Source organism: Tachyglossus aculeatus, chromosome 5 (assembly GCF_015852505.1).
Source record: "Tachyglossus aculeatus isolate mTacAcu1 chromosome 5, mTacAcu1.pri, whole genome shotgun sequence".
NCBI classification, from domain to species: Eukaryota; Metazoa; Chordata; class Mammalia; order Monotremata; family Tachyglossidae; genus Tachyglossus; species Tachyglossus aculeatus.
The window spans coordinates 15882947-15906726 of NC_052070.1; the positions used below are offsets into that span (position 1 = coordinate 15882947).

The 23780-nt window shown below is 42.8% G+C and overlaps 1 protein-coding gene across 1 annotated transcript in view; it reads right to left on the bottom strand.

Annotated features, from left to right (window-relative positions):
• L3MBTL4 (L3MBTL histone methyl-lysine binding protein 4) overlaps positions 1 to 23780 on the bottom strand; it is a 412230-nt gene that overhangs the window by 362489 nt on the left and 25961 nt on the right. The window contains exon 4 of the mRNA XM_038747457.1: positions 8674 to 8756. Coding sequence (XP_038603385.1) covers positions 8674 to 8756 — 83 coding nt within the window. The remainder of the gene's footprint in view (positions 1 to 8673; positions 8757 to 23780) is intronic.

Sequence of the window (23780 nt, forward strand, 5' to 3'; positions counted from 1 at the left end):
TGGATATATTCATTCATTCATTCAATCATATTTATTGAGAGCTTACTGTGTGCTGAGTGCTGTGTGCTGCTGCCCGGATTATCTTTGTCCAGAAACGCTCTGGACATATTACTCCCCTCCTCAAAAATCTCCAATGGCTACCGATCAATCTGCGCATCAGGCAGAAACTCCTCACCCTGGGCTTCAAGGCTGTCCATCACCTCGCCCCCTCCTACCTCACCTCCCTTCTCTCCTTCTACTGCCAGCCCGCACCCTCCGCTCCTCCACCACTAATCTCCTCACTGTACCTCGCTCTCGCCTGTCCCGCCATCGACCCCCGGCCCACGTCATCCCCCGGGCCTGGAATGCCCTCCCTCTGCCCATCCGCCAAGCTAGCTCTCTTCCTCCCTTCAAGGCCCTGCTGAGAGCTCACCTCCTCCAGGAGGCCTTCCCAGACTGAGCCCCTTCTTTCCTCTCCCCCTCGTCCCCCTCTCCATCCCCCCGTCTTACCTCCTTCCCTTCCCCACAGCACCTGTATATATGTATATATGGTTGTACATATTTATTACTCTATTTATTTATTTTACTTGTACATTTCTATCCTACTTATTTTATTTTGTTGGTATGTTTGGTTCTGTTCTCTGTCTCCCCCTTTTAGACTGTGAGCCCACTGTTGGGTAGAGACTGTCTCTATGTGATGCCAATTTGTACTTCCCAAGCGCTTAGTACAGTGCTCTGCACATAGTAAGCGCTCAATAAATACGATTGATTGATTGATTGATTGATTGCTGAGCACTATACTAAGCACTTGGGAAGTACAAGTTGGCAACATATAGAGACGGTCCCTACCCAACAGTGGGCTCACAGTCTAGAAGGGGGAGACAGAGAGCAAAACAAAACATATTAACAAAATAAAATAAATAGAATAAACATGTACAAATAAAATAAATTAATGAATAGAGTAATAAATACGTACAAACATATATACATATATACAGGTGCTGTGGTAGGGGAAGGACGTAAGGTGGGGGGGATGGGGAGGGGGAAGAAGGAGGGGGCTCAGTTCGGGAAGGCCTTCTGGAGGAGGTGAGCTCTCAGTAGGGCCTTGAAGGGAGGAAGACAGCTAGTTTGGCGGATATACCTGTAAATATATCCCACCAAAACCTCAAATTAAACAGGTCCCAAACTGAACTCCTTAGCTTGCCATCCAAATCCTGTCTCCCCCTGCCTTTCCCATCACTGTAGTCAACACCACTAGCCTCCCTACCTCACAAGCCCATAATCTTGACATTGTCCTCAACTCATCTCTCTCATTCCACCCACATACTGAATGTCACCAAATCCTGTCAGTTCTACCTTCACAACATCATTAAAATCCACAATTTTCTCTCCAACCAAACTGCTAGGATGCTGATCGAAGCATTTATCTATCCCACCTTGACTACTGCATCTGCCTTCTGACTGCCACCCCGATTTCCTGTCTCTCTTCATCCAATCCATACTTCACTCTGCTGCATGAATTATCACAAAACATTCAGGTCAGGTCTCCCGTCTCCTCGAGAACCTCCAATGGCTGCCCATCCACCTCCATATTAAACAAAAATTCCTTACCATCGGCTTTAAAGCACTTAAATCGCTCATTCCACTCTATCTCACCTCACTGATCTACCACAGTCCAGCTCACAAACTTCCCTCCTCTAGTACCAGCCTACTCACTGTGCCCTGATAATAATAATAATGATAATAGCATTTAAGTGCTTACTATATGCCAAGCACTGTTCTAAGCGCTGGAATAGGTAATCAGGTTGTTCCCGGGTGGGGCTCACACTTTTAATCCCCATTTTACAGATGAGGTAACGGAGGCACGGAGAAGTGAAGTGACTTGCCCAAGGTCACACAGCAGACAAGTGGTGGAGTTGGGATTAGAACACATGTCCTCTGAATCCCGAGCCCACGCTCTTTCCACTTTCCACTGCTCTTTCTCTATTTCCTGATCTTTCTTATCTCATCACCAAATCCCTTCCCACATCCTCTCCCTAACTTGGAACTCCCTAGCCCTCCATATATGCCAGACCACCACACTCTCCTTCATCAAAGCCTATATTAAGGTCACATCTCCTCCAAGAGGCCTTTCCCAATTAAGCCTCCATTTCACTTGCAACACCACAGCCCTTATATATATATATATATATATATATATATATATATATCTCTTTATATATAAGATATATATATATATCTTTAAAGTCTACATAAGTTATTTATTTATGTCAATGTCTAACTCTCCCTCTACACTCTAGGCTCACTGTGGTCAGGAAATATGTCTGCTAGCCATGTCCTATACTGTAAACTCCTCTATACTGTAATCTCATTGTGGACAGGAAATGTTTCTGTTATATTGCTAAGTACTTAGTACAGTGCTCTGCACACAGTAAGTGCTCACTAAATACCACTGATTGATTGCTTACTCTGCTGTACTCTTCCAAGTGCTTAGTACAGTGTTGTGCACATAGGAACCTCTCTCTATACATTAAGGAAATGTGTCTCTAGTGCTTAAAACAGTGCTTTGCACATAGTAAGTGCTTAACAAATACCATCATTATTATTATTATTACCAACTCAGTTGTACTCTGTCAAGAGCTTAGTACAGTGCTCTGCACACACTAAGTGCTCAATAAATACCATTGATTGATTAATTATTGATGGGTGTGCTGGAAAAGAGTTTGGCTCAAACACTGCAAAATTGGTACCCAAAAAGAGACTGACACTAGCTGAATTAATTGGTTTGTTCCACTACAGTTCTATCTCTGTTTTTCAAAGTGCCTCTTGGAATCTCAAAGTGGATGATATCTGCTCACAGACAGCGGCACCTCTCCCGATTGCTGGTCTGTCCACTGAGGCAGCACTTTTTAATGTATTTGTTAAGTGCTTTATATGTGCTAGGAACTGGACTGAGAGCTGGGGTAGACACAAGTTAATCAGGTCAGACACAGTCCAGGTCCCACACGGAGGCTCACAGTCTTAATCCTTATTTTCCAGAAGAGGTAACTAAAGCATGGAGAAGCAGACAAGTGGCAGAAACGGAATTAGAACCTACGTCTTCTGACTTGCAGACCCATGCTTTTTCCACTAAGCCACACTCCTCTAATTAAAGAAGATTAAATTAACTGATGAGCATTGATGTATAACACTACTTTGCCATGACTAGGCATAATCATTTATTCTAAAATTCTTAACAAGACTTACAAACTCGGTATCAGTGGATTAATTCACACAATCTCCATGTGCCTCATACAAAAGCAGAGAACACTGCATCACAGGACATAGTGTTGCTATGTACTATGGGCCTGAGAGTCAGAAGGTCCTGGGTTCTAATCCCGAATCTGCCATTTGTCTGCTGTGTGACCCTGGGCAAGTCATTTAACTTCTCCTTGCTTCAGTTACCTCTTCTGGAAAATAAGGATTAAGACTGTGAGCCCCCGTGTGGGACCTGGACTGTGTCTGACCTGATTAACTTGTGTCTGCCCCAAGTCACTTTTCTGTGCCTCAGTTACGTCATCTATAAAAAGTGGATTACGACTGTGAGCTCCATGTGGGATAGGGACTGTTTTCAACCTGATTACTCCAGTGCTTAGAACAGTGTTCGGCACATAATAAGTGCTTAATAAGCAAATACCATGTTTACTATAAGGTACCACAAACAGTGATCTGAGCCATTCTGCAGTCCTTAACCCTGGGTGGAATGGTGAAGTCTATGATGTGCCTAGGAGGAACAAAGCCTTATGGAAATCACATCACCTCCAAGAGGCCTTCCCAGATGATGCCCCACTTTTCCTCATCTCCCATTCCCTCCTGCATTTCCCTGACTTACTCCCTTTGCTCTTTTCCCCTCCCAGTCCCACAGCACTTATGTACATGTCTGTCAATTTATTTATTTGTATTGATGTCTGTCTCCCCAACTCTAGAATGTAAGGTTGTTGCCACATGTCTGCTGTGTGATCTTGGGCAAGTCACTTCACTTCTCTGAGCCTCAGTTACCTCATCTGTAAAATGGGGATTAAGACTGTGAGCCCCATGTGGGACAACCTGATCACCTTGTATCCCCCCCCGGTGCTTAGAACAGTGCTTGGCACATAGTAAGTGCTTAACAAATCATCAATCGTATTTATTGAGTGCTTACTATGTGCGGAGCACTGTACTAAGTGCTTGGGAAGTACAAATTGGCAACATATAGAGACAGTCCCTACCCAACAGTGGGCTCACAGTCTAAAAGGTGGGCTCACAGTCTAAAAGTGACAAATGACAAATGACATTAATATTATTATTACTATTATTATTATTCTTATTGTGGGCAGGTAATGTGACTGCTTATTGTTGTACTTTACTCTCCCAAGCACTTAGTACAGTGCTCTGCAAGCAGTAAATGCTCAATAAATGCAACTGACAATGAATGAATGAATAAACTTTCTACTCTGAGGAGATTCCAAATGGCCTGTATTTAGTCAGGCCCTATATGACTGTTACCTAAGAAAATGGAAAACAGCCAAGACACTCTCCCAAGTGCTTAGTGCAGTACTTTACACACAGTAAGCGCTTAATAATACAACTGGATTAATGAATGACATTCATGGGACCTTCAGATTTCTGGCACAGGTTTGTATGTAGGGTAGTCGCTCTGTGTCAGCTAAGGATTACAGTTAGTTTCCAGAATTCCTACATTTCTCCCACATCCCCAAGGTGGTCATGAAAGCCCTCAAGCTCTCTTGAGACACATCTTCAGCTCACTGGGAACTGATCATTCAACAGTATTTTCTGAATGCCTACTCTACACTATAATGAGTGCTTGACAGTGTACTAAGCACTGAATCCAGTGCTTGAGTTAGAGACACGTGTTGTACGTTGTTGAGAGGAGAAAAAGATACATGGACAGTGAAAATGACAATACAACCATCTTCTTTGGCTTTAAGGCCTATGGTTTTGGTGCCATCCTTAGCTCCCACATGATGCTCCTTTGAGATACTGGTTTCACCCAAAGAACCAAGCCTCTAGATTGTAAGCTCATTGTCTCTAGACTGTAAGCTCGTTGTAGGCAGAGAATGTGTCTGAACACAATAAGCACTCAATATATACCACTGGTTGAATGTCCTGGATAGCAATGGCTGAAAGTAGTAAGATCAAAACAAGGGTGACCAAGATGCAGGCAGGTTCACAGATGCATTCATTTTGAATTTAGAAAAGCATTAGGCTGCCCTGCTTTCATGGCCTCCATGCTATCAGGGGAAATTAGTCTTTCGCCTTCTGCATGGACATTTTGGTCTTGATTGGTTCAAATAGGGAGACATCAGAATATCCACTTTGTCCCAAGAAGATCTGCTGTGACCTTATCCAAACAATGCTTGGTGTTCCCAGTAGAGGGTAACATCCTATTGCAAAGCACTTAGTACATTGATGGATTGGAATTTCAATTGCCGGGTACAAGGTTTTTGGTTTGGGTTGGGTTTTTTTTAATGGTATCTGTTATGCACTTAGTATGAGCCAGGTACTTCACTAAGTGCTAGGGTACATGAAAGATAATTAGGTTGGAAACCATCCATGAGCACTCTCTCATTCACCCCACACACCCAATCCGTCACTAAAACCTGCCGGTTTCGCCTCCACAACATCACCAAGATCCGCCCTTTCCTCTCCATCCAAACCGCTAACTTGCTGGTTCAATCTCTCATCCTATCCCGACTGGATTACTGCATCAGCCTCCTCTCTGATCTCCCATCCTCCTGTCTCTCCCCGCTTCAGTCCATACTTCACTCTGCTGCTCAGATTATCTCTGTACAGAAACGCTCTGGGCATGTCACTCCCCTCTTCAAAAATCACCAGTGGTTGCCTATCAACCCTCGATTCAAGCAAAAACTCCTCACTCTCAGCTTCAAGGCTCTCCATCACCTCGCCCCCTCCTACCTCACCTCCCTTCTCTCCTTCTACAGCCCAGCCCGCACCCTCTGTTCCTCTGCCGCTAACCTCCTCACTTTGCCTCGTTCTCACCTGTCCCGCCGCCGAACCCTGGCCCACATCCTTCCCCTGGCCTGGAATGCCCTCCCTCCACACATCCGCCAAACTAGCTCTCTTGCTCCCTTCAAAGCCCTACTGAGAGCTCACCTCTTCCAGGAGGCTTTCCCAGACTGAGCCCCCATTTTCCTCCCTTCCTCCCCATCCCCCCCGTCCAACCTCCTTCCCCTCCCCACAGCACTTGTACATATTTGTACAGATTTATTATTCTATTTATTTTACTTGTACATATTTACTATTCTATTTATTTTGTTAATGATGTGCATACAGCTATAATTCTATTTATTCTGCCGACTTTGACACCTGTCTACATGTTTTGTTTTGTTGTCTGTCTCCCCCTTCTAGACTGAGAGCCTTTTGCTGGGTAGGGACCATCTCTACATGTTGCCAATTTGTACTTCCCAAGTGCTTAGTCAAGTGCTCTGCACACAATACGACTGAATGAATGAATGAACAAATACCATTATTATTATTATTATGGGACTTGGTGATAATACAATCTTCTGGTTCCAATGTACTTGAAGAACTCAACTCTATGCCATCTGATGGTGGCCTAACAGGAACTCCTTTCCATTTTCCAATCCAAAGAAATCATAAGTGGTAGTATTCATTGAAAGTCTACTGTATAATTGTGCTGAATACTTGGGGGAGTAATTAGTAGTATTCATTGAAAGTCTACTGTATAACTGTACTGAAAGCTTTGGGGAGTTCTACAGCAATAAAAACCAATCTCTACCCTTGGAGAGTTGGAGCCCTGATAATCTAATTCAGAATATAGGGAACAGTCATATAAAAATTTAGGTGGCACTGGGGCATATTTTTCTGCCATACTTTGGAGGGCACTTTCATTCTATTTTGAACTTTTTTCCTTAATTCATTACTTTGATTTCAAATATCTGAGACTTAGATTACACAATAGAAAATAAATAGCAGATACACAGTTCTTTAGATCAGGGAATATTTCTTTTTCATCTCTGAACCCTATTAAGCATCAATTATTCTCGGTCATAAACACTGCCAATTAAGCCCACTAAAACTAAAGTCAACAAAGGTAACTAGTCAGGCTGCACAATAAACCTCTTGATAAATACTGAGAATCTATGCGCACAAAAAATATCTAGTTTCAAACCTCCTACTAAGTGACTAAATTACATTTCCAGTATTTGGCATATAGAAAATTCTTCATACCATAATTTTCAGTAAAACACATCCACATGGGTTTAAACGACGATCAACTGCTTTTGAGTAAATCTAAGAATCTAAACGAAGATAGATCCTTACAGAACAGTTACTTGCACTGCAGCTACCAAAAAGAACACTATTATTAATAATTGTGGTATTTGTTAAGCACCAAGCACTGGAATAGATGCAAGGTACTCAGCCTGAACACAGTCCCTACCCCACATTGGGCTTACGGTATCAGCAGGAGAGAGAATAGATACTGAATCCCTATTTTCAGATGAGGAGGCTGAGAAGTTAAGTGATTTGCCCAAGGTCACAGAGAAATCCAGTGGTGGATGGAGGACTAGGACCCAAGTCCTCTAACTCAACCCGTGCTCTTTCCACAAAGCCAGGATCAGGAAATAGCCACTCTCTAGGCTGTTTCCCTAAAGCTCTCAAAATTGTTTTAACCTAAAAGTTTGTAACACACTCTTTCTAGGTAAAGTCTAAAACAGTGTTTCCACAGATGTAATTTACTCTCGAAGAGCAAAGAGACATAGTTTCCTTCATTATGGACACTTTTTTTTTTAACTGAATGGTAGGAATGTAAATCCATCGTCCCATGATTCTGGGAGTTTCCATTTTCTCCTTTTGATCTTCCAGCCTTTGAGACGGCTATGAACTCGACATTCAGTTTCCAGCTGGAACTATAGATAAGCAGCCTCCAAAGAAGTTAATAACACACTTCTCAGAACAAACATGCAGCATTCATCTTACTTTCTGGCAACCAACTTCTTTAAATTTACTGAACTTCTTGATTCATCCCTTTGTATTTGTAACTATTATGTTCTTAACTCACGGACTTCAACTGCATGAAAACTTTGAACTACCTGATCTTTTTTACCTCCTCTCAAACAGCGAGCAAATCTGAAGGATTACTATAATGAAGCATCAATACTAATATCTCCAACTAACACCAACATTCATGGAAAATGATCTATGAGGAATGGCCCTCTCTTTTCCCTCTATAGATTTCAATTCTTTATGATCACATGAAAACCCTATTACATTAACCAAAAGGCCTCACTTAGGAATTTCTACTCCTAAGCATGCAGAAGTCAGTCATGCTTTCTCAATCATTCAATCGCTCAGTCAATTGAATTTATTGAGCACTTTATGCAGAGCACTGTACTAAGCACCTGGGAGTGTACTATATAATCGAGTTGGTAGACACATTCCCTGTCCACAAGAAGAATCCTATTGAGAAAGTTTACTAAATGATCTCAGCTGTATTTTGTAGCCAAACTGTCCACAAAATGTATTTTGTAGCTGGATTTTTTTTTATCCCAAAATGATCTTCTGATAGTCTAATCAATCAATGGAAGCATCAAGTTATTCATTTACAAAAGAGCCCCTCCTGTAACAACTGCTCATGTGTTTAACAAAAGAGTAAAATGTGGAATGACTTACCCTGGAGAACAGTTCTACTGGTGCTGCAACAGCCTTCTGTTCTTTCAAGTACTCATCCCAAGACCATACTCCCTGGGCAGCAGCTTGAGTTATAAGAAGAGAAAGGACTTAAATTACTTTCCAACAAAAGTGACAATTGCAGCTATAAATTCTTTCACTGATTGATAATCTGCAAAAAGATCCAAAAGTTGTGTGGCCTAGTGGAAAGTGCAGGGGCCTAGGAGACAGAGGACCTGGTTTCTAATCCTGGCTCCATCACTTTGCTGTTATCTGGATCTCATCTATAACGCCACCATCTCCCCAGCCTCCTGCTTCTGACCTGGAACGCCCTCCCTCCTCATATCTGGCAGACAATTACTCCCTGCACCCCCTCCAAAGCCTTAATGAAGGCACATCTCCAACAGGCCTTCCCTGAGGCCCTCTTTTCCTTTATTTCAACTCTTTTTTGCTCTCCCTGATTTGCTCCCTTTATTTATCCCCTTTCCCAACCCCACAGCACACATGTCCATATCTGTCAATGATTTACTTTTACCAGTGTCTTGTCTCTCCCTCTAGATTGTAAGATCATTCTAGGCAGGGAATATGTTATACTGTTCTCCCCAAAGTGCTAAGTACAGTGCTCTGCACACAGTAAGCGCTCAATAAATATGATTGACTGACTTTAGGCAAGTCACTTTAGGCAAGTTTGTGCATATTTATTACTCTATCTATTTATTTATTTTATTTGTGCATATCTATTCTATTTATTTTATTTTCTTAGTATGCTTGGTTTTGTTCTCTGTCTTCCCCTTTTAGACTGTGAGCCCACTGTTGGGTAGGGACTGTCTCTATATGTTGCCAACTTGTACTTCCCAAGTGCTTAGTACAGTGCTCTGCACACAGTAAGAGCTCAATAAATACAATTGATTGATTGATTGATTGACAACTTCTCTGTCAGTCCCCTCATCAGCAGAATGGGGATTCAATACCTGTTCTCTTTCCTACTTAGACCGTGAAGTGCCTGAGGAACCTGAATATCTTACATTCATTCATTCATTCACTCATATTTATTGAGTGCTTACTGTGTGCAGAGCACTGTACTAAACGCTTGGGAAGTACTTACATTTACCCGAAAACTTTGTACAGTGCTTGGCATGGAGTACATGCTTAACAGATTCCACACGATTATTAGGTAGGACTTGGTGATTAATGCTGACCAACAAGAGGGCTCAATAGCAGTTGTAGTAAAGGGTTTTGAGTGCTGACTGAAAACAGTGTGCTGAACTATGCTCTTGGAAATATTGCAGAGCAGAAGTTTCCTGCTCACAAGGAACCTACACTCTAACCGGGGAGAAAGACAAAGGAAATTAAATATTGATATCAATCAATCAACTAATCAGATTTATTGAGTACTTACTATGTGCAGAGCCCTCTACTAAGCACATGGGAGAACACAATATACCAGAATTAGCAGACCCACTCCTTGCCCATAATAAGAATGGACACTAATACATGCATAAGGGCAAGAAGTGGCTGAAGGGATGATGAGAAATGGCATGCTAATAATTAGCCAGGGAAGATGTTGTAATAATTGTAGCATTTGTAAAGTGCTCACTATGTCCTAGACAGTGTATTAAGATAAAAGATAATTATGTTGGACACAGTTCCTGTCTCTCATGGGACTCAGAGTAGAGTAGAAGGGAGAACAAGAATCGAATCCCCATTTTACAGAAGAGGAAATGAGGCACGGAGAAATTAAATGACTTGCCCAAGATCTGAAAGAAAGCATGCATTCTGCTCCAAACTCCTTGAGTTGTCTACACATACTGACTCCATTTCCTCTTCTCCAATTTTCCTCTTGATCAACTCCAACCTGGCTTCTGTCCCCCTACATGCCACAAAAACTGCCCTCTCACAGGTCAAAAATGGGCTCCTTCTTGACTAATCCAACTGCTTCTATTCCACCCAAATCCTCTTTGATGTCTCAGCTGCCTCCCTTTCCTGGACACATAATCCAATCTTGGTTTCACTGACACAGTCCTCTCCTAGTTCTCCTCCTGTCTCTCTGGTCACTCATTCTCAGTCTTTCATGAGCTCCTCCTCTGCTTCCGACCCTCTAAATGTGGTAGTCCTTCTAGGCTCAGTACTGGGTCCCCTTTTACTCTAACTGTAGGGGTACTTCAAGGTTCAGTTCTTGGTCCCCTTCTATTCTCCATCTACACCAACTTCCTTGGGAAATCATTTGCTCTCAAGGCTTCAACTATCATCTCTATGTGGATGACAACCAAATCTATATCTCCTCCCCTGTTCTCTCTCCCTCCCTCCAGGCTCACATCTCCTCTTGCCTTCAGGACATCTCTATTTGGATGTCCTGCCGCCACCTAGAACTCGACATGTCAAAGACAGAACTCCTTATCTTTCCTCCCAAACCCTGTCTCTCCCTAACTTTCCCATCACTGTGGACAGCACAAACATCCTTCCCATTACACAAGCCCACAACCTTGGTCTCATCCTTGACTCCTCTCTCTCATTCACCACATATACAATCCGTCACCAAATTCCGCCAGTCTCACCTTCACAACATTGCCAAGATCGATCCTTTCCGCTCCATCTGAACCGCTACCATGTTAGTACAATCACTCATCCTATCCCGACTAGATTACTGCATCAGCATCCTTTCTGATCTTCCAACCTCCTGTCTCTCCCCACTTCAGTCCATACTTCACTCTGCTGCCCGGACTGTCTTTGTACAGAAACGCCCTGGGCATGTCACCCCCACCTCAAAAATCTCCAGTGGTTGCCTATCAACCTTGGAATCAAGCAAAAATTCCTCACTCTTGGCTTCAAAGCTCTCCATCACCTCGCCCCCTCCTACCTCACTTCCCTTCTCTCCTTCTACAGCCCAGCCTGCACACTCCGCTCCTCTGCTGCTAACCTCCTCACTGGGCCTCGTTCTCACCTGTACCGCCATCGACCCCTGGCCTACGTCCTACGTGAACAGTGCTTCACAGATAGTAAGCACTTAACAAATGCCATTATTATTATTATTATTATTATTATTATGGTGCATAGACTCAAGGGGATAGGTGGTGCACTAGGGGCTAGGATGCACTTGGACTAGGGTAGTGGCACTTTTGATGGAGAGGAAAGGAGTAGATTCTGGAGGTGTTATGAAACTAGAATCAACAAGATTTAGTGACTGACTGAATTTGTGATTGAAGAAGAGAGATGAATCACGAACAATTCCAAGGTTGCCAGCTTGTGAGATAGGGAAGACGGTGGCACTGTCAACAGTGATGGGAAAGTCTGGGGGAGGAAAGGGGAGGGAAGATACGGAGTTTGGTTTATGACGTATTGTGTTTCAACAAGAAACACCAATCTGGGCCCTGTATCACTTCAAAGAGGCTCACAGACTATCTGCTGGTTTCAGGGTCTGGCCAGCCCTCACTCCACGAAAAAAAGAAAAAGTTCCACAGTGTTGCTACGTATTGTGTATCAAGAAAAGTAATTAGAGAAACCAATCAGGCTACAGAATGAGAAACTAAAGCAAGTGAAAATGAATACATTCCAAACAGAAAGGCACCTGCTCCCAAATAACCCACATGCGCTTCTGGAAAAATGAAACCCATAAAGATCGTCGCCGAAAACAAAAACAAGGCGTTGCTCAGCTGGTTAAAAAAGCCATAAGGACTCCGACGGTCAGAAAACACTCTTGGCCTTGTTCAAAAGGCACTCTCTTCACTCTCTTGGATCACGTCCCTGTTTTTGAAAGTCATCACTAGAAATCCACTGAGGAAAACAGGACACGAGTCAGGCAGAGCAGGACACGGTCAGGAAGTGGCCGGAGAGTCTGCAGCTGCTTCATCGCCTTCCTCAGAGTCCCATACCTCAAACTGCAGGTAATCTGCAAAAAGGGCCTTGGCCGGGTAGAGGGTCTTACTGAGGCTGTGTTTCCGCACCAGTCAGTCAAAGTGCATGGCCAATTCATTGTAGTTCATGTTGTTCTTCATCTTCCCCTCCCCACAGCACCTGTATATATGTTTGTACAGATTTATTACTCTATTTATTTTACTTGTACATATTTACTATTCTATTTATTTTATTTTGTTAATGTGTTTTGTTTTGTTGTCTGTCTCCCCCTTCTAGACTGTGAGCCCGCTGTTGGGTAGGGACTGTACATGATGCCAACCTGTACTTCCCAAGCACTTAGTACAGTGCTCTGCACACAGTAAGCTCTCAATAAATACGACTGAATGAATGAATGAATGTGGTCTCTGTGCTCCAGCAGGATGGCCAGGCGAAGGAAGAGCATGAACGGATTGCCTTTGCCAAACTCCTGGGAAGGGGGCAAGCTAACTGAGCCAAGTGGAGAGGTGGAAACCGGAGTAGGAGGCGAAACTGGACCAAAGGGGCTGTGAGACGGAAAGAAGGGAGTCGGGGGTGCTCGCCAATGAATCACCCCTCTCCAAGAGAGAGCCATCCTTCCCACAGGCTGGGGACAGCTCCAGGGACACCTCCGGGGACAGGGACGGAGTCTCCTGACTGGGAGAAGGAAGAGCTTCAGGAGGCCTCAGAGAAGAAGCTGAAAAGCTCTTTGTCATGTTGAGGAAAACTGGGCAGAGGAGCTGGATTAGAGGATCTCTCTCCCCACAGTCTTCATCCTCTCCTTCCGTGGGATGATTGGACTGTACTAGAATCCTGGTAGTGAAACTCAAGACTGGATCCTCTTCAGGGAGATCCTCACTTGTGGCACTATAATATTTAAATTCTACAAAACTGGCTTGCTTCACCAAGAGACCGTTCCCAGTGACTTTTTCGCTCGTCTCAGTTTCCTCTGCTTCCTCTTGACCTGGGAGCAGGACTTTATCCCTTATCTCCTTGTCAAAGTCACATGTGGGTCTCAGCATGTGCCTCTGATGGATGGACTGTCCACTCTGGCCCTCTTGGGTAGGCGGCCCCACTAGCTCCACTTCCCTCTCTGGTGGATCCAGTGGGAGAGAGCTCCAGGTGACCTCCAGCATCCTCAAGGCATCCTCAAAGGCAAACTCCTGCTTGAGTTCCAGCAGGAGCCATGGATAGCAAAAAAAAAGGTCATCAGCCCAGGTGGAAAGGAGATTACTGTAGAAATCCGGGTCAGAATATTGAAGCAAAAGCTTCAAATAAGAGATTTTGACTGACATCATCTCGCCATCCATGCAGAAGTTTCTACATCCACTCCCCTAGAGAACTCATTCGCTCCCAAGGCTTCAGTTACCATCTCTATGAGGGTGATTCCCAAATCTATATCTCCAGCCCAGTAGAGTCTCCCATTTCCTCCTGTCACCAGGACATCTTTCCTTTGAAATCCTGTGGACACCTCAAACTTAAAATATATAAGCAAAGCTCCTTAGCTTCTCACCCAAGCCCTGCTCTCCCTAAGACTTTCCCATCACCGCTATCCTCCATGTCTGACAAGCCCATAACCTTGGCATTGTCCTTAACTCATCTCTCTCATTCAACCCATATATTCATTCTGTCACCAAATCTTGTTGGTTCAACCTGCACAACATTCCTCTCCATCCAAACTGCTTACCACTTTGCTCCAACTGCATATCCTATCTTGCCATGACTACTGCATTGGCCTCCTTCTGATGTCTCTGCCTCTTGTCTCTCCCCACTTCAGTTCATACTTCACTGGATCATATTTCTCCAGAACCATTCAAGCCATGTTTCCCCACTCCTCAAGAAGCTCCAGTGAATGTCCACCTACTTCCACATCAAACCAAAAATTCTCTCCATTGGCTTTAAAGCACTCAATCACCTTGCCCCCCACTCCTACCTTACCTCTCTGATTTACTATAGCAACCCAGCCCACACACTTCCTTCCTCTAATGTCAACCTACTCACTGTACCTTGATTTTGTCTATCGCCTTACTGACCTCTCACCCACATCCTGTCTCTGGTTTGGAATTCCCTCCCTCTTCATATCCTACAGAAGAAGATCATTCTCCCAACTTCAAAGCCTCATTAAAAGCACATCTCCTTCCCAACTAACCCCTCATTTCCTCTTTTACCACTCCCTTCTGTGCCACCCTTTCACTTGGATTTGCAGCCTTGATTCACCCCTCCCTCAGTCCCACAACACTTTAATACATAGCTCTAATTTAATTATTTACATTAATGGCTGCCTCCTCTTCTAGACTGTGAGCTCCTTGGGGACAGGGAACTGATCTACCAGCTCTGGTATATTCTACTTTCCCAAATGCTGAGTAAAATGCTCTGCACACAATTAACATCAATAATTATAATGGATTTGTTGACTGACAGGGAGAGCCTACGAGTAATGCAGTAGGAGCCATAAAGTAAATGGTGAGGAGACTTTGCTTGATGCAGGGATGGGTGGTTAACCATTGCAGGGATTTGGAGACAAGAGAAAACCAAATCAAGTCCAACTGATTTGCTGGGTGACAGTAGGCCAATTACCAAACAGCTCTGCCCTAGGTTTCTAGGAACTGTAAAGTTGAGTGCTGCTGACATGAGCTAGAGAAGCAGCTTGCCTAGTTAATACAGCACCGGCCTGGGAGTCAGAAGGACCAGGGTCCTAACCTCAGCTCTGCCACTTATTTCCTGTGAGTCTTTGGGACTCACTTCTATTTGCCTCAGTTACCCCATCTGTAAAATAGGAATTAAGACTGTGAGTCCCATGTAGGGCAGGGACTTTATCCAACCCTATTTGCTTGTATCCACCTCAGCACTTAATGACACACAGTAAACACTTAAATACCACAATCATTATTATTATTACTATGTGGAAAACACAGGGTGACCCTGAGCTGAGTGGGCAATGGGAGCTACAAATAGCATGTTAGGGAGAGGGACCATACTTGAGGGAATATAATCAGATAAGAAAATTAGGAAAAAGTTTGTTGTGGGCAGGGAATGTGTCTGTTAATTGTTATATTGAACTCTCCCAAGCACTTAGTACAGTGCTTTGCACACAGTAAGAGCTCCATAAATATGACTGACTGAATGAGTGAAAACCAAGGTAAAAGATGAGGAACAGAAAATTCAAGGAAACACTGTAACACTTGTATAACTAGTCAGAAAAGTAGGAACATAACTAACACAAAATTCCGCAAAAATAATATTCATATACATTACTTGGGGGATCACATTCATGGTAACTGCTCAAAATCAGGAACAGAAGATAAAACAGGACTCATAGAAGAACCTAAAATGGACAGCATAGGAGAAGCTAAACTGGGAAAACTCAGCTTTGGCGAATAAAATTGCAGTAATACTACTAATAGTATTTACTAAGAGCTTAGATTGTGCACGGCACTATACTGTCAGGGAAGACTATATGGCTGGGAATTAGACCCGGTCCCTAGTCCTTAGTGAATATTAAAGACAATATGGGGAGGCACGAACGCCTATGGTAAGAGCTTGGGTCTTGTAGCAGAAGGACCTGCCTGGGTTCTAATCTCAGCTCTGCCATTTGTCTGTTGTGTGACCTTGGGCAAGTCACTTAGCTTCTCTGTTCTCTTACCTGCAAAATGGGGATTAATACTGTGAGTGCCACATGGGACATGTATTGTGTCCAATTTGACTCTCTTGTATCTACCCCAGTGCTTAGTATGATGCCTAGCACATAGTATTTAAATACCAATGCAAAAAAAAAAGAGACCTGGTTCTAGTCCAGATTCCGGCATTTGTCTACTACATAACTTTAAACAAGTCATTTAATCTATCTGTGTCTCAGTTTCCTAATCTATAAAATAGGGTCTAAACACCTCCTCTTCCTATCTCAGACTGGGAGCCTAGTGTGGGACAGGGATTGTATGTGATCTGATTATCTTTGATCTACTCTTTTTCTTAGTAAAGTGCTTGACACAGTAAGCACTTTAGAAGTACCATTATTATTATCATCGTCATCACTATTACTATCCCATTTGTGTGTTGGAATTTAAACTGATTGTTGAATTTTACAGTCCAATATTTTGTCAACACAATTTTGCTACAAACTTAATGAAGAAGAATATTGATTCTGATACCCATCTGCTAATATTACGAATTCTGCCCTCAGTGCATGGACTACACTGGCATTTCACTCATTGCTGTGCATTTTGATTTTTTTTTCAACCCAGTGAAAACTTAAAAGCTGGAATGGAAACTGAAGCAATTCTACTCTTAAGAACCTAAGAATTTAGAGCTCAGAGTTATGACTGAGGAATGCATTTCTGAAGCCACACTAACACTCTCAATTCTCCTCACCAACATTTGAACTTCAATTATTCCCACTATGTTATTTTAGAGTATGGCCCCATAATGTCAAGGATTATCTAATACTGGAGCAGGCTGTGATGGACAATCATTCCTCTCAGAAGTGCAATAAAAGAATTTTCCTGGTGTCATCCACCATTATTGCACTGTAATGAAATCGTAAACATTCTTTATTAACTTTGTATGTAAATCACCGAGCCTATTAAACTCTCCCCATATAATGACACTGCAGCATGTTTAGCAGGGTGTCTAATGAAACAATTTTCCCTTTCCATCTAGGCTTTCCAATGGCTAAGTTTCTTCTCTTGTCATGAGACCTCAAGTGACATTGATATGGAATTGAGAAAGCCATGAAATTAACTCTTACCTGATAGGAGTTCAGAAATTCTGAGAGGAACATCTGACTATAATAACATTCAATTCATAAATCAATATAGGTAGCCCCCATACTGAAAGAACTTTCCTTAAGACACCCTTCTAGCACCCTCGAGTTATCACCTCATCTCCCTCCTACCATTCCTCTCCAAATACGCTAAGTGAGCTATCTACACTCACAGATTCCACCTCCTCTCTTTCAACTGTTCCCTTGTCCACCTGCAATCTAGCTTCCACCGCCTTCACTCCACAGAAATGGCTTTCTCTAAAAGTTACCAATGACCTCCTTCCCACCAAATCCAATGGCTTCTATTCCACCCTATTCCACCTTGATCTCTCAGCTGCCTTTGGCACTGCGGACCACCCCCTTCTCCTGGAAACATCATCTAACCCTGGCTTCACTGACAGTGTCCTCTCCTGGTTTTCCGCCTATCTCTCTGACTGTTCATTCTCTGTCACTTTTGCAGATTCCTTGTCTGCCTCCCGCCCTCTAGCCTTGGGTTTTGAGGGGGTGGTCCCTAAAGGATCATTTTGGGGTCCCCTTCTATTCTCCATCAACACCCACTCCCTTGAAGAACACATTCACTCCCATCACTTTAACTGCCATCTCTATGCGGTTGATTCCCAAATCTACATCTCCAGCCCTGATCTCTCTCCCTCTCTGCAGTCTCACTTCGCCTCCGGCCATCAGGACATCTCTACCTGGACGACCTGCTGACATCTCAAACTAAACATGTCCATAACTCCTTACCTTCCCACTCGAACCCTGTCCTCCCCTTTCTTACAGTAGACAGCCTCACTCTGCTTCCTATCTCACAAACCCATTACTTTGGCATTATCTTCAACTTCTCTCACTAATTCAACCCACAGATCTGAACTAAATCTGCCTTCACAATGTAACTAAAATCCACCCTTTCCTCTCCATCCAAACTGCAACTACACTGTTTCAAGCACTTATCATGTCTCATCTAAACTACTGTATCAGCCTCCTTGCTGACCTCCCTGCTCGCTATCTCTCCCCACTCCACTCCAGATTTTGCTGGTTGGTTCATCTTTCTGAAAAAACTATCAGTCCACATCTCCCCACTCGTTAAGACCCTCCAGTGGTTCCCAACCCACCTCCGCCACAAACAGAAACTCTTTAACATTGGCTATAAATCCTCAATCAGCTCTCCCTTGCCCACCTTACCTCACTAATCCACTACTCATGCCCTGCCTGCACATAAGAAGCACTGTGGCTTAGTCAATAGAGCATGGGCCTTGGAGTCAGAAGGACTTGGATTCTAATCCTGGCTCCACCACGTTTGCCGTATGAGTTTGGGCAAGTAACTTCGCTCCTCTGTGCTTCAGCTACTTCATCTGTAAAATAAGGATTAAAACTGTGAGTCCCATGTGGGACAGGGACTGTGTCCAACCTGACCTTGTATCTACCCCAAGACTTAGAACAGTGCTTGGCACATAGTAAGTGCTTAAAAAGGATCATAATTATTACTATTACACTTTGCTACTGCAGTGCCAGCTTGCTCACCCTGCCTCAATCTCATCTATCTCGCTGCTGACCTCTTTCCCACATCCTCCCAATTGCCTGGAATTCCCTCCCCTTCCATATATGCCAGACCACCACTATCCTCACCTTCAAAGTCTTACTAAGGTCACATCTACTCCAAGAGGCCTTCCCTGATTAAACCCTCTTTCCCCCCACCCCTTCTCCCTTCTGTATCATCTAAGCACTTAGATCTGTACCTTTGGGATTCACCCACCCTTTAGCTCCAAAGCACTTATGTATATATCTATTAATTATTTATATTAATGGCTGTCTCCTCTCTAGAATGTAAGCTCATTGTGTGCAGGAAACATGTCTACCAACTCTGATGAACTGTACTCTCCCAAATGCTTTGTACAGTGCTCAGCACATTGTAAGAGCTCAATTAATACTACTGATTGATTGGCAGATAGTAAGTGCTGAACAATACCACAGTTATTATCATGAATAAATGATTTCATATTATGATTTATAATATATCATATCATATATATCATAATTTATATCATATGATATATTATATTTATAATATAACCATATTGATACAATTTCATATCAGTGCCAAAAACCTGACCCAGGAAATTAAAGTTCAATGTACCTTGATTACAGAAATGATAGCAGAGCTGTTAATCAACTCCTACCATTAACCTGTAGTATTTGGTTTTCTCAATGGACTTTTCCATATAAAAATAACATTAGGAACAACTCAAATTGAAAGCCGTGGAAATACAGTGGGACTACGCAACAACCTTTATGCCAAGCAGTGACTTTCAAATGCAAGCTAATGTACCTGAACTGTTATTTGGCGTAATGGAATAGTTATTTTCTTCCCTTATTGCCTTAGTTACAGAGAAGTAGCAGAGAATTGGCCTTAGGTGATAACATATTTTAGGAGTTCACCGGGAATGGCACAGTTAATACAGAACAAAATAGAAGACAACACCAGGTTCATGGGAGTGTGTGTTAGGCTCTCAAATTTATTAAGCAACTCCTGCTGATTATCCTCATCTCAATGCCCTGTTAATAACAATAAAAATCGAAAGGTAATCCAAGGAACAGTTGGGAAATTGCCTGCCATTTCCAACTATCCTTATGCGTTAACATCTATATGACGACACCTGCCTTATGAATTTAGTTCAAGCCTTGCTAAGTTCAAATTAGTTTATCACAAATGGCTTACTGAAATAGCTGAGATTAATCTATCATTTTCTTTCCAAGACCCTGCATACAGTGGAGAAAGCTGCAGATAAATGAAAGTACAACAACTGCAACCTTTACGCTTGTTCTCTGTTTATCAGCACGAAACAGACACCATAGCCACTGCTATGTCTTGCATTATAATAAACATGTTTCTGACTTGGAATACTTGGATTGTTATTATATGTTACTTCTTTAATGCGTGTTTCTGTTCCAAGACCCAGATCTCAACAGATCCTTTGACCAGGCATCCAGAACAATTGAAAATAGGTCACATACAATTTACAAACAACTATGACCTTCTAGAGAATACTCCATTACATCTCAGGACCTCAAAATGAAGAACTAACAATGCACTTTCATACCTTATTTTTTTGAGATGTAATTTTACTGCATTTTTTAGATGGAGGGAAAATGAGGAATAAAAAGTGCACATCATCAGGCTCCTGGATTCATGATGAGGAAGCAGCACAGCCTAGTGGAAAGACCACAGGCCTTGGGAGTCAGAGGTCGTGGGTTTGAATCCCAGCTTTACCAACTGCTTGCTGTGTGACCTTGGGCAAATCATTTTTCTGTCCTTCTGTTTCTTCAACTTTAAAATGGGGATTAAATACCTGTGTGCCTTCCTCCTTAGACTTTGAGCCCCATGAAGGACAGGGCTGTGTTTAATCTAATGAACCTGTATCTACCTCAGTGCTTAGAACAGTGTTTGACACATAGTAAGTGCTTAACGAATACCCTAAAAAAATGAAAATACCATTTGTGATTTCTGAATCTTCAATTCCAGCACTAATCATAAGGCTATTCCTCAAGGCATGCTTCTGATGAATCCTTTTGTATAATCTGGTTTTCTCCTGCATGTCTAATTAAATTATAATAATGATGATGATGATGATGGTCCTTATTAGTGCTAAGCACTGAGGTAGATACAATATATTTAGATTAAATGCTGCTCTGTCCCATGAGAGCCTGAAAGTCTAAGAGGGAGGGAGATGTGGAAACAGAGGAGCAGAGAAGTCAAGTGACTTCCCCAAGGTTCCAATGAAAGTAACCTGTGTTTTCTGACTCCCAGCCAATCGATCAATAAATCAATGGTATTAATGTGAGGAAGGCACTGTACTAAGTGCCTGGGGAACACACTTGCATTGTACTCCCAATTTCAGGCTCTGCTGCCATGTAAAAGGAATCCAGAGATTAAAAGAACCACGTTACCAACCTGCTTTTCAATAATCACTACAACCAGCAGTATTTCACTGTGTGCCAAGCACAGACAAGGCACTTGGGAAATATAATAATAATGATAATAATGATGGTATTTGTTAAGCACTTACTATGTGCCAGGCACTGTATTAATGAACTGATGTGGATACAAGCAATATATATAAAGGTAGTGGAATACACAGTCAGTCAGTCAATCATATTTACCGAGTGCTTATTGGGTGAATAGCACTTTACTGAACTCTTGGGAAAGTTTAATATAACAACAGAACAGACACAATCCCTGCCCACAACAAGCTTATAGTCTAGCCTTAAATTCCCTAACAAGCTAATGGGAAAGGCAAGCACATAGGCTACTAATATATGTGTCTAGCATCTTCTGCTGCCTTCCTCTCACTACCAGCCTCTCCTAGCTCCTAGTACGCCTTCTGCCCGCGGGACCCTGAGGATTTGAGTTGGAACAGTACTTTATCTTGACCAATTTTAGAACGCCGTGAGGGCTCTGGTCAAGACTGGACTTTGGGAGGCCCGGGAGGCTACACACGGAGATCCCTACCTGATGCGTCTTCCAACAGAAGGATGAAGCAGCATTGAGAGGGACACAGACCCTGTTCCACATGGGGCTCACACTCTCATCCCAATTTTATAGATAACTGAGGTACAGGGAAGTTAAGTGACTTTCCCAAGGCAACACAGTAGACATGTTTGCGGAGCCAGGATTAGAACCCAGGTCCCTTCTGACTCCCAAGTCTGTGCTCTATCCACTAAGCTACACTGCTTCCCCATACCATTACCACTAAGAAATACAGGTTGACAAATAAATCAGTAGCAAATGAACAGTGAATGAAGAGGGCTGAAGTTGCCCGAAAGGAAGGGTGGTCTGCGGGTGGCAGCCAATCGAATTCCTTATGGAGAAATGTGGCTTTGAAGGAAGATTAGTCAGAAGGAAAATATAAAGGGACAAAATCAGGTCTAGCTGTCTACAAATAGGTATATGAATAAAAAAGAGTTGTGCACTCTCACCTCTTTGCATTTCACTTCACAGAACTAATTGGATTAGTATTGATTTCTTGGTCTTGTCTCTGAGCTCAGGGTCAGCTGGGCAAAACTGGCTCAAGCAAAACTCGATGAAGAGTAAGGAAAAGGCGGGAGATGATCCCTGAGATCAGATCTCTAATTTAAGGGATTCAAGAACCCTTAAGGGCTGGAAAATATACATTTTGTTTTAAACTGTATAAAAATATTTTCTAAAGCTAGAGGTCTAATAAATTATGATGGGTGTTAATCACTGAAACTGGAATTTAAATAATTCTGATTAGAGTAAAGGTGACCAAATATATTGATGATCTGCAGGGATAATCTAATTAATTTCTATGAAATGATAGCCCTTTTTGATGTAAACTGTGGGGAATAGTGAACTCAGTTATGCATCTGAAATCCTGATATCTGAGCCAGTAAATATTAATTCGAATCATGACAGGCACTTAAGGCCCCATTTCTGTTTATGAGAATCTGGAAAGAAAATAGAGTGAGTGTAGTTTCAGTGTTAATCTAAATAAAAACAATAATGGTATTTGTTAAGCTAGGCACTGTGCTGAATGCCAGGGTAAATAGGAGCAAGTCAGTTCGGGCACAGTTTCTGTCAAACTTGGGGCTCACAGCCTCAATCCCGAGTTTACGGTTGAGGTAACTGAGGCCCAGAGACTTGAAGTGACTTCCCCAAGGTCACAGAGCAGACAGGTGGCAGAGATGGGATTAGAACCCATGACCTATCCACTCCACCATGCTGCTTTTCTGATTTTAGCAATGGTGTGAAAATAGAACCAATGGAATTTGGTGGCAGAGTGAAGAACCCCTCCACACACAGAAATGACTTTTAAATGGTATTCAAGTCCAGGAAGTGTGACTACAAAGGAGATCAATCAATGGTATGTATTGAGCATTTACTGTACTAAGCACTGGGGAAAGTACAATACAAGATAATTGGTAGATGTGACTCCCGCAGACAAGGACGATGGTGATGGGTAAATCTGTAGCACAAGGGATAAGATTAGACAATTTACTGGTATGGAGGGTTAAAGCACCAGAATGGGTTACTAATGGGGCCTGCCGAATCATCTTCTTCTCTAGAGTTCTTCTGAAACAAGGACAATTCATCTGATTGGGCACAGGTATCAACCTCTGGAGAAGCAGCATGGCTCAGTGGAAAGAGCACGGGCTTTGGAGTCAGAGGTCATGGGTTCAAATCCCAGCTCCACCAATTGTCAGCTGTGTGACTTTGGGCAAGTCACTTAATTTCTCTGTGCCTCAATTACCTCATCTGTAAAATGGGGATGAAGACTGTGAGCCCCCTGTGGGACAACCTGATCACCTTGTAACCTCCCCAGCACTCAGAACAGTGCTTTGCACATAGTAAGCGCCTAATAAATACCATTATCATCATTATTATTATCAACTTGGGTTCTGCAGGAAAACCAAATGTAGCATTTGCCAGACTACAGGAAGATGAGGGCTCATGTAGTTGCTGATTTGT